The sequence below is a fragment of the Scyliorhinus canicula genome, chromosome 2 (assembly GCF_902713615.1).
Source record: "Scyliorhinus canicula chromosome 2, sScyCan1.1, whole genome shotgun sequence".
Classification (NCBI taxonomy): domain Eukaryota; kingdom Metazoa; phylum Chordata; class Chondrichthyes; order Carcharhiniformes; family Scyliorhinidae; genus Scyliorhinus; species Scyliorhinus canicula.
The window spans coordinates 168,143,964-168,156,307 of NC_052147.1; the positions used below are offsets into that span (position 1 = coordinate 168,143,964).

Genomic DNA, 12,344 nt, shown 5'->3' on the forward strand with positions numbered 1-12,344 from the left:
CCCAGTCCGCAGCCATCACCCGAGGTTCCCAACCGGCGATATGTGGTTAGAACTCGGCCGGTTTTGCCCGGGGAATCCTGGGGAGCCTGCCAAAGGCCCCCCAGCTGCGCCACGCAATCCACACGAGCGAGCGATTCTCCAGGGACCGGAGAATCACCGGGAGCGGCATTGAGCACGATTCCCGCGCAAACATCAGTTCTCTGCCTCCGTGCCAAACGCGATTTCAACGCGGGGCTGCAGAAAATCCAGCCCCAGGCGTCCCGATCTTTCCCAGGCACTGAGGAGTTCCGGCAGGCCAGGCTCGTCAGTACAAAAAAACGGGACTAAGTGCAGCCTCAGCCGTGCATTCCTGCTGAGGCTCCCGATCTGCCCTTTTGATAGCATGGTGTTTCTTGGCGCTCGGATGCCGGGAAACACCTGGCTAATCACGCGCTATGGGTCACTGTTCCCAGTCAGGTAGATTGTGCTCGTAGTAATCTCCTGTCATGTGAGAGTCCCTTTAAGAACAGTGTGTTTTATCAAATGCTGCAGTGATGTCATTGTGTGGGTGGAGCTGGAATGTGATTCTGCTTTTTACTTCTGTTTTGAGCTGGAAGCTCTTTTTGGCTCTGTGTTTTAGTTTTGCTTTCAGTTAGAGAGCTGTATTCAAACCAAGCAGATGTATACTCATCTCTCTCTGTATGTTAAACAAGGTGTTTAGATCGCTTGATAATTTAAAAGTGATAAGTGTTCTCTGTAGAGAATTCAAACCTACTGTCTTTGTTACAAAGTGTTTTGGCTGATGGATGTTGAGGAAAGTTAGTAAGAGTTACCTGTAGAGTACTGTACCTTTTTGGGGGTTATCCGTGTTGGCGGTTGGTAAGATGTCTTGGGGCTGGTTTAGCACAGTAGGCTAAACAGCTGGCTTGTAATGCAGAACAAAGCCAGCAGCGCGGGTTCAATTCCCGTACCGGCATCCCTGAACAGGCCGGAATGCGGCGAGTAGGGGCTTTTCACAGTAACTTCATTGAAGCCTACTTGCGACAATAAGCTATTATTATTATTATTATTATTATTATTATTATTACTGTGGGTTTATAAAATGTTAAATGGATTCATATAATAAACATTGTTTTTGTTTAAAAGTACTTTTAGTTCGCTGTTGCATCATACCTGTAGAGTGGGCCCTTGTGCTCCCCAGAACCAAAATCTATTAAAAGTTGTGGGTCAGGTGAATTCAATTATATACTTTGGTGTTCTCTAAACCCTGGCCCATAACTCTCCAGATTACTCCTCGTGCCACGTGAAATAGGAGGATAAGGCCAAAGAACATGTCGCTGGAAAGATGGTGCAGGAGGGATGACTTTAGATTCCTAGTACATTGGAACTGCTCTGGGGAAGATGGCACATGTATAAACTGGATGGGGTGCACCTGAACAGAGCTGAGACCGAGTTCCTTGCAGGGCACTTTGCTGGTGTATTCAGAAAACTTTGTTTTGGGAGGGTGTTGGAACCATGAAAGATAATTTAGGATAAATCCCATGGGCACAAAATACTTGAAGAGACCGATAGCACTAGTACAGAGAATAGTAAGTTAATATGTGGAGTCAAAATAAGGGAGGAAAGTAATGACGTCAAAATCAGGGTTACTGGGCATGTATGTGAATGCATGGTGTAAAGTGATTAAGATTGGGAAGTTATAGGTGTAGATTGCATTGTGGAATTATGATGTTGTGGTGATGACAGAGACCTGTTTCAAGGAGGGGAGTGGCTGGACTGGATGTTAAATATTCCTGGGTACAAGGTGTTCAGAAAATATAGGAAAGGAGGAGGGGTGGCGGTATTGGTTAATGAGAGCATTGCAGTGCTGGAGAAAAAGTATGTGCCAGAGGAGTCAAGGACTGAACCAATTTGGCTGGAGCTAAGGAACATTAAAGGGTGCAATTACATTGCATATTATAGTCTAAAATACCGGCAGCCAACATAAAGGGGAATTCTAAAACCTTATTTTGGCATATAAATAGTAAAACGAGGAATAGTGTTGATTCGGGATTTGGAAGGAAATTTACACATGGAGGCAGGGGTATTAAATTAATACTTTGCAATTGTCTTTACCAAAGAGGCAGATGCTATGCAGGACATGGTGACAGAGGAGGAAACATTAGAAAGGTTCAAAATTGATAAAGAGGAAGTGTTGAGTAGACTGTCGGTACCCAAGTTGATCAGGCCCCAGTACTGGATGAGATGCATCAAAGGATAGTGAAGATAGTGTGGAAATTGCAGCCATCTCTCGGCACAGGGAAGATGCCAGAGGACTAGAGAACTGCAAGCATTCACCCTTGTTCAAAAAACGTTTTAAGGATAAGCCCAGCAATTACAGATCAGTCAGTTTAATTTCTGTGGTGGGGAGACATCTGGAAACAATTATTCGGGACAGAAGTAGTAGCCTTTTGGAAAAATGGCTCTACATCCCAGTTATGACTGTAACATTACATCCTGTAATCTCTCCTTCCTTCTCTATGTACAGTATGTGTTGTCTGCCTGCAAGAAACATCACTTTTCACTGTACACTAATACATGTGACAATAATAAATCAAATCAAAAATGTGGGTTGATTAGGAAGAGTCAGATGGATTTTAACTGTCATTAAATCATTTTAACGAACATGTTGCAGTTTTTTGAAGAGGTGTCAATGAGGGTAATGCAGTTGATTTAATGTACATGGAGTTCCAAATAGAGTGCCACACAACAGACTTTTAAGAAAAGTTATAGCTCATGGAATAAAAGGGACAATATCAGCGTGGATTCAAAATTGGCTGATTGGTGGGAAACAGTAATGGTCAATGATATTTTTCAGGCTGAAGCGAGGTTTGCCTTGAAATTCCCCAGAGGTCGGTATTAGGACCCTTGCTTTTCCTGATAACTGTTAATGATCTGTATCTCGGTGTGCAGGGGACAATTTCAAAGTTTGCAGACGATATGAAATTTGGAAGCATTATAAGCTGTGAAGTGAACTGTGTAGAACTTCATAGACATAAACAAATTGGTGGTGTTGGTCGTTCTGGGTGAGTGTGCTTAACACTCACTTGGCTCTGTTTCTCGTTCTAAGCACTGGAGTCACCAGGTGCCGTAAAGACACCGCCACAGGTTTCAAGGTGAAGTTCAAAGCAATAAAGCTGTACACCAATTAGTAAGTCCAAAACAATTAGAGTTTATTAAAACACAATTATAATAACACTCATGCACACGCTAAAGATTAAACTTACTTCTACCACTAAACAACTAATACTTAGCTAAGAAGGAACTGCGAGGTCAGGGAGCAAGGCCTTTGTTCTGTTCTGGTCTGCAGACTTCGGATCGCTATCAGTTGGCAAGGGTGTCAGTAATGCTGGTTTCAGGTAGCGGTCGTCGTTTAGGCACTTACTTGTTGGTGACTGCTGCTCAACGGCTGGTGTAGAAGACAGGGGTCTGGAGGCTGGAGTCAGAGGCCGGAGACAGGAGAATTAACCATGTGTGGGACCTTTCTTTTATAGGTCCCAGGGGGTCCGCGCCCCTTTGGGCGGACTCCCTTACCTTCTTGGATCGATTGGGCCTCTTCCCAATCGATATGTTTTGAACCCCCCAATCATAGGGCTGTTCCTTGGTTGCTGGGGCGGTTCTTAGGACTTATTGTCCTGGGCTTCTCAGGCGCCACTGGGTCTGGTCTCCTATTGAATGTATCGATTAATACTTAATTTGTGTCCATTGTATCTGGGACTTGCCCAGTATCACCTCATTAGTATGCTAACGACTTCTCTTTCACAGTGCTGCCTGGTCTCTGCAGCAGTCAGAAACCGGTTTCTGCAGTTGTCCCAATACATAATTGCTCTGCAAGCTGTTTGTTTTTTAACATGTCCGTTTTCCCTGCATTCTTTGCAGTCTTCCATTTTGTGTTCGTTAGTGGCTATTCCAGGTGGCTACAGTGGAGAGGGCAGATAGGTGGCAGATAAAGTTCAATGTGGAGAAGTGTGAGGTGATGCATTTTGGTAGGAAGAACATGGACTGACAAAATAAACTAAGAGGTTAAATTCTTAAGTGGGTGCAGGAACAGAGAGGTCTGGGTGTATATGTGCAAAGATCATTGAAGGCGGCAGGACAGGTAGAGAGAGCAGTTAATAAAGCTGACAATATCCTGGGCTTTATTAATAGGGGCATCGAGTACAAGAGCAAGGATGTTATGCTGAACTTATACAAGACACTATTTAGATCTCAGTTACAAATATTGTTCTGAACACCCTACAATAGGAAAGATGTTGCTGCATTAGCGAGAATGCAGAAGAGGTTTGCAAAAGTGGTTACAGGGATGAGAAACTTCAGTTATGAGGATAAATTGAAGAAGTTGGGACTGTTCTCCTTGGAGAGAAGAAGACTGAGGAGAGATTTGATCGAGGTGTTCAAAATGATGAGGAGGCTGGACAGAGTAGATAGGGAGAAACTGTTTCTGCTCATAAAAGGATCCAGAATGAGAGGGCACAGATATAAAATGATTTGCAAAAGAAGAAAATGTGATGTGAGAAAAACGTTTTCATACAATGTGCAATTCAGGTCTGGAATGCACTGCCTGGAAGTCTGAAGGAGGCAGGTTCAATTGAGGCATCCAGGAGTGTTGGATGATTGTTTCCATGTGTACGGTTCTGGGAAAAAGGCAGGAAAATGGGATCAAGTCATAATTTCCATTTGGAGAGCCGATTTAGGAATGGCCTCCTTCTACACAGTAACAATTTTGTTCAGTTGTGATTCTTGGTTTTACTATAATGAGTCTATGACTTTTGAGTTCATTGGTGTTTCATCATTGCTTGATGGACTAAGGAACATGCACCTATGTTTTGTATCTTTGCTTATATGAAATAGGATTTAATTCATGCTTGCCCCTGCTCTAGGTCTATAAGCACATATATACTGCTAGATCCTCCGTTGGCAGGATCCTCCGTTTCGCCAGCAGCGCACTCACGCCTGCGGATTTCCCAACGGTATAGGGGGTGTCCACAATGGGAAGCCCCATTGCTGGCTGCTGGGACAGAGGATCCTGCCCGTAGTATTTTTTAAATGATCCTCTATGAACAAGGCAAGTATAATGGGAATTGCATCCATGGTTAAATGTGCATTTTATGAGCAAGTTAATTACAGGCAAAGACTGTCCAGCGTGTCAAACCCATTCTTTCCCCAACCCATGAGTGACTGTTTCGCAGCATTTCATACCATTAATATTAATTCACTCCTTATGTTTCACAGGTACAAAATGCTTAGACAAGAAGATGAGTTCAGCACTTCGAAAGAGTCACAGTCCTCTGAAGACACCATCTCACATGCTACAGTCGCAGATGCCGCAAGTGGTCTATCTAAAGGATATTGTCTGTTATTTGTCATTGTTGGAGCGAGGACGGGCTGAAGATAAGCTGGAGTGTAAGTTACTGCAGGTTTGACTGAAACAAACAATTGACAGATACAATATTCTGATTTCATTCCGGGAACAACATATTGGTAATTTTCCAAAAGTTGCATCTATATTGCAGCTTAAATAGCCTTGAAAAGGCTTCATATAATGGGGCACTGGACCAACAAAAAATGGGGAAAAGAGTTCAGGATGGTGCCTGAAGATGTGGCGAAGAGATAGGCTTTGCGGTATCAATTTGAAATTGTTATGATCCAGTTAGGGGCCGGTGACATTTTGTTTAATGTAGGTAAAGTTTGAATCCCAGTTTATTTTTAATCGTTCATGGGATGTGGGCGTTGCTGGCTAGTCCAGCATTTATTGCCCATCCCTAAGAGTCAACCACATTGCGGTGGACCTGGAGTCACATGTAGGCCAGACAAGGTAAGGTTGGCCGATTTGCTTTCCTAAAGGACATGAGTGAATTAGATGGTATTTATGACAATCAACAATGGCTTCATGGTCGTCATTAGACTTTTGATTCCAGATTTTCATTGAATTCAAACTTCACCATCTGCCACGGTGGGATTCAAACATGCGTCCCAGAGCATGACTCCGGGTGTCTGCATTATAAGCCCAGCAACAATCCACTAAGCCACTGCTTCTCTGAGGAGAATATAGCAACAAGATTCCACAGTTTCAAACAAACAAAATAAGCTTTAAAGTTAGAGAAATAAAGCTTTTAATATCTATTTTTGACACTAACATTCAGAATTAACATGAGATAAATGTGTGTGAATTAACAGTCAGACTGTGGTCAACCACACCACACTGCACATCAAATGGCAGATGCGACTAAGACAGACTTAATAGATTTTTCAGCAACTCACCCAGATATCAGTGACAACGATCTTCTTAAAACTCTGTTTCCCTCCCTCTTGAGGGATTTCAATTCTTCACTTTCCAAGAACTGGCCTCTCGACTTCCCTTGAAAGTCGCTCTGACTCGGCCTGTCTCAGTGACTACTCATCCCCTGATGGTTCAGTCCCTTCTCCTGAGTCTATGTTCCATGGGATTTATAATGCTGCTCTCCAAACACTATTTTTTTTCTTTATTATTGTCACAAGTAGGCTGACATTAGCACTGCAATGAATTTATTGTGAAAATCCCCTAGTTGCCACACTCCAGTGCCTGTTCGGGTACACCGAGGGAGAATTCAGAATGTCCAAATTTCTTAACAAGCAGGTCTATTGGGACTTGTGGGAGGAAACCGGAGCACCCAGTTGAAAGCCAGGCAGCACGGGAAGAATGTGCAGACTCGGCACAGACAGTGACCCAAGTTAGAAATCGAAACTGGGAACCTGGCTCTGAAGCAACAATGCTCACCACTGTGCTACCGTGCCGCCCCAGTGGCACACTTACAACTCTCTCTCAGACTGCTGGCTTCACTAAACTGGCCCCGCCACTGGGTTCCTTCAAACACCAGTCTTCTGGCTGCACCGAGCTATAAATTGCTTTTTCTGAGTACTAACCCCCTTTCTTACGTAACCAGTGACCTTCCACGGCATAGAAACATAGAAAAACAAGAAATGGTGAAGGCACTGAATTCTGCAAAGGCTTCGGGTCCTGACAATATTCCGGCGATAATACTGAAGACGTGCTCCAGAACTTGCCGCAACCCTAGCTAAGCTGTTCCAGTACAGCTACAACACTGGCATCTACCCGGCAATGTGGAAAGTTGCCCAGGTGTGTCCGATACACAAGAAACAGGATAAATTGAACTAAGCCAATTACCGCCCTATCAGCCTACTCTCCACCATCAGCAAAGTGATGGATGGAGTCATCAACAGTGTTATCAAGCGGCACTTAGTCAGCAATAACCTGCTCACAGCCGCTCAGTTTGGATACAGTCACTCAGCTCCTGACCTCATTACAGCCTTGGTTCAAACATGGACAAAAGAGCTGAATGCCAGAGGTGAGGTGAGAGTGACTGCCCTTGACATCAAGACCGCATTTGACTGAGTATGGCATCAAGGTGCCCGAGCAAAACTGGAGTCCATGGGAAGATTATTATTATTAACTCTCTGCTGGTTGGAGTCATACCTGGCACAAAGGAAGATAGTTGTGGTGGTTGCAGGTCAATCATCTCAGCTCCAGGACATCACTACAGGAGTCCCTCAGGGTAGTGTCCTGGGCCCAACCATCTATAATAATAATCTTTATTATTGTCACAAGTAGGTGTGGTGATTGTGTATCAGTGTAGATGCAATACAACTGAGCAAGCACTAGAGGGAGCACGGGAGAGCTAGAAATACACAGGGACAGAAAGTGAGGACACACTTCACGGAAGGCAGAACTCGTAGCAGGACACAGGCAGGCAGCATTTGAGGTAGCCGTAAGGAAGGCCGATTTGCGCATGCGCAATTGATTCCTATGCATGACATCACGAGCGTCATGACGTCTGAGCATCTGGACCACGCCTACTTAAAAGGGAAATGCCCGAAAATTGAAAACAAAATACTTAAAGCTGTAAAACCAAATTTTCTTGCCTCAGAACACAGAAAAATGCCTGAACTTAAACCAGCAGTTGAAAATAACTCTCACAACACCCTGGAAAAAGCAGTCTGCACCACCCAAAGTGAAGAGAACAAAAAGAAATCCGAAACAAAAAAAGATGATTTGTTTTTCGAACAAGACTACTCAGATATGGCTGAGTTATTCGGATATGCTGATCACAGCATCAGTGACACGGTCGCAAAGCTCAACACGAATCTACTCCTGGTAGATGAATCCAACACCATGGTGCCATGGCAGATCGTCGATACATTGGATGACAGCAATACCTAAGACGACGACGACGCCACCCAGAGAGCACAGAAAGACTCCACAGAGAGAGTGATGGCAGGCTCCACAGTGAGAGTGATGAAAGACTCCAAAAGGGAAGCAAGCAAACACTCCCTGGCAAACACCATGCATGAACACGACCATGAAGGTCAACCCGCCGTATCTGATCAACCGCAAGCAGACTATGAAAGTCTACCAAGCTCACATAATCAAGAAGAAGACACTGTATAGGAAAACAGTGACAAGGTGATCACACTCGACGTACAGGATCACAGCGAGACTGACAGTTCTCAGCTTGTCTGTACAGAAGCACAGAGTAGGGTCAACCAAGAGTCCAGTGAGACCACGCCAATAGAAACCATCCAGATTTTGAGTACAGAAGAGGGGCACCAAGAGTCCAGTGAGACCACGTCAAATGAAATCGTGAAGAATCTGACTCCAGAAGAGGAGCACCAAGAAAGCAAAGACGACGAATCAAATCCACCACAAATGACTAATGTCACCAGCATCAATGCAACATCAGATCATTCTCACCATTCTCGAGATGAAACGTTCAATGTAACAGATTCCACAAAGGACACTCGCACCAATAACTGTGACAATGACTCAAATTATCCACACGGGACACTCATTGAGCATAACAAGAAAAACAAAAGCAACATCAAGCGCGATAAGAACAACAAAAATCGCAAGAAGCACTGCAGAAACAAGAACAACAACAGCACCAACAAAAACTACAAGCACAACGACAAAAACTACAAGAAGAACGACAAAACCAACAAAACCAATAACAAAGATAGCGATAACAACAAAGACAGAAACGACAAAAACAGCAACAAGAACGGCAACGAAAACAACAAAGACAGGAACGACAGAAACAACAGCAATGAAACAACGACTTGTACAAAATGGTACAACTCTGCACATGAAGGACAATGCCACAGCACACTGCAAAACAATGACAAATGCACACTACAAACATGCCATGGGATGACAACGAATCGCACAAACTCACATCTGCTCCAGAACAAGCAAGCACACCAGCTTTCAATGCAGATGACATACTAAATCGATACCACAAGCACAGAAAAAAGTCCATGTCAGTCAACATCAGTGGTTCGACCATGCAAACACCATGGGATGACGTATTGGTTACTTAAAATAACAAGAACACCGACAACATTCACAACGGAGTTGCAATATCAATATCACCACGTCAACAACAAAAGAAAAAACTCAGTGAACAAATTCATCAAGTTTGGACTCATAAATATAAATTGGCTTTGTAAAATATGCAATAGCACCATCACTTGTATAGATACACATATCATAAGTAACTGTTTTGTACAATTTTCTTTAACGATGTACAGAAAATATGTAAAGAAAAAAGGGGGGATGTGGTGATTGTGTATCAGTGTAGATGCAATACAACTGAGCAAGCACTAGAGGGAGCACGGGAGAGCTATAAATACACAGGGACAGGAAGTGAGGACACACTTCACGGAAGGCAGAACTCTTAACAGGACACAGGCAGACAGCATTTGAGGTAGCCGTAAGTTAAGCTCTGAAGACAGAACAAATTCACAATAAAGCATCTTCTCCACCTTTGAGACTACGAGCTTTATTAAGACACGAGGAACAACACAGTAGGCTTACATTAACACTGCAATTAAGTTACTGTGAAAATCCCATAGTCGCCACATTGCGGCGCCTGTTTGTGTACTCAAAGGGAGAATTCAGAATGTCCAATTTATCTCACAGCACATCTTTTGGGACTTGTGGGAGGAAACCGGAGCACCCGGAGGAAACTCATGCAGGCACGGGGAGAACGTGCAGACCCCGCACAAACAGTGACCCAAGTGGGAATTGAACCTGGGACCCTAGTGCTGTGAGCAGCACCATTCACTACTCCTCAGATAATGAAGCAGTCCATGTCCAAATACAGCAAGAACTAGATAATATCCTGGCTTGGGCTGACAAGTGGTAAGTTACATTTGCGCCACACAAGGGTCAGGCAATGACCATCTCCTACAAGAGAGGATCTAACCACCGCCCCATGACATTCAATAGTCGTACCATTACTGAATCCCCCACAATTAACATCCTGTGAGTTACCATTGATCAGAAACTGAACTGGACTAGTCATATTAATGCTGTGGCTACCAGTGCATGTCAAAGACTAGGAATCTTACGGCGAGAAACTCGCCTTAACCCCCAAAAGCCTGTCCACCATCTACAAGGCATAAGTTAGGAGTGTAATGGAAACCTTCCATTTACCTGGATGAGTGCAGCTTCAACAACACTCGAAGCATGACACCATCCAGGCCGAAGCAGCCCACTTGATTGTAACCCGTTCCATTACATTCAAACCCTCCACCACCAACGAACAATGGAGAGTACCATCTACAAGATGCTCTGCAGTAGCTCACCAAGGTCCCTTAGACAGCACCTTCCAAACCCACGACCACCATCTAGAAGGACAAGAGCAGCAGATACTTCGGAATCCCACCAACTGGCGGTTCCCCTCCAAGTCACTCACCAATCTGACTTGAAAATATATCGCTGCGCCTTCACTGTCCCTGGGACAACATCGTGGAACTCTCTCCCTAACAGCACATTGGGTGTACCTACACCTCAGGGACTGCAACTCACCACCACCTTCTGAAGGGTAACCAGAGATACCCGCATCCCATAAATGAATTTTTAAAAACTCGGGTTGCTTTAGATGCATTCATCCCATTTCCTACTTATCTTTCCAGAACTAAAGATTACCTCTAAATTATTTGCATGAACCAAGAACAAGATATTAATCATGGATGCAACAAAGATGTAGTAAGGTAGAGATCATAAAATAATTCCAAAGTGCAAGGATATGATATCTATGATAACAGGGTAAAATAGAAATGCACAGCTGGAGGAGATTTCTGGAACAAATCCATAAAGGAAATTGGAAATATATTTTAAATCACTTAAGTGGGGATTGAATACAGGATCAATTGGGCAATGCTACAGAAGTAATGGAATGCCAGCATTATTTCATAAGATGTTATTTTCAATTCTGTGTCCACATAATTAAAATTTGCATCTGGTATGCTGTAAACAGCAAGAAGCCTAAAGCGTCTTCAAATCAAGTCATGTGATTTGGCTCATATTTTGCTTTCATTAAATAGCGCATGATCAAAAAGCACAGACTGTTTCTCTATCATTCAAAAATCACCTAAGTGCACAAATAAAGAACCAACCACGTCTTGTTAAAATTTAGAAAATAGTTGGAATTATTGGCAGTTTTTTACTGTCTCCTGTAAATCCCTTATCTTTTACCAACCTTTTAAACATCGTTAATAGAGAATTAGGCCAACATGCTTTTGTCATATATTTTTGAAGTGTTTTTATTGGTTTTCGGCAGTATTTGCAATACCATTTGTTGTGTACACTACACAGTAGCGTTAATATTGATGTACAGCCAAACAGAAAAACTAAAAGAAAGGAAAGAAAGAAGAAAAAACTGAGTCTACAGATTTAGTGTGTACGACAAAGAGAAAGTAAACAGAAAGCAAAATCACATGGGGAGACAGCTTTTTATGTAGAGAACCTATATACAGGTATGGGAGCCCCCTGTTTGTGAGACCCCAGTGACCAGCCACCACTGCCGTATAACTTCACTCCCGTCTTCCCTGCCTGCTAAAATGCACCAGGAGTCAGCCGGGGATGATTTGCTCTTGCCATTGTGGTCACATCCCTGTGTGTACTTGCTCTTTGTGCTTCCGGTTCCCCTTTCCTGCTTGCCCTGTGTTCCTTCTGGTGTGTGCCCCCCCCCCCACCCCCTCCTCTCCTTTTTTTGTTGCCTGTTTTGTTTCTGCCCACCGCCCCACCACCCACCTTTGGACTGGTGAATAGCCTCAAAGTGTAGTGGAAGCTTTCTCCTGATCTCGGAATGGTGTATTTTATTTTTGCCAATTTGAGAAACTCTGCCAGATCGGACGGTCAGCGGCAGCGTTGGGGGCACTGCTGGTATTCTGCACCTACCGCCCCAGGTCTCACCGATTTCCCCATTACAAATAAGTCAGGTTTTCTTTTTAAATATTTTTATTTGATTTGTTACATTTTAATA

At 43.6% G+C, this 12,344-nt stretch overlaps 1 protein-coding gene across 4 annotated transcripts in view; it reads left to right on the forward strand.

Annotated features, from left to right (window-relative positions):
- Positions 1 to 12,344, forward strand: part of LOC119961672 (diacylglycerol kinase beta) — a 797,376-nt gene that overhangs the window by 299,391 nt on the left and 485,641 nt on the right. For all 4 annotated transcript variants that reach the window (XM_038788967.1, XM_038788974.1, XM_038788981.1 and 1 more), the window contains one exon: positions 5,251 to 5,421. In XM_038788967.1, coding sequence (XP_038644895.1) covers positions 5,251 to 5,421 — 171 coding nt within the window. The remainder of the gene's footprint in view (positions 1 to 5,250; positions 5,422 to 12,344) is intronic.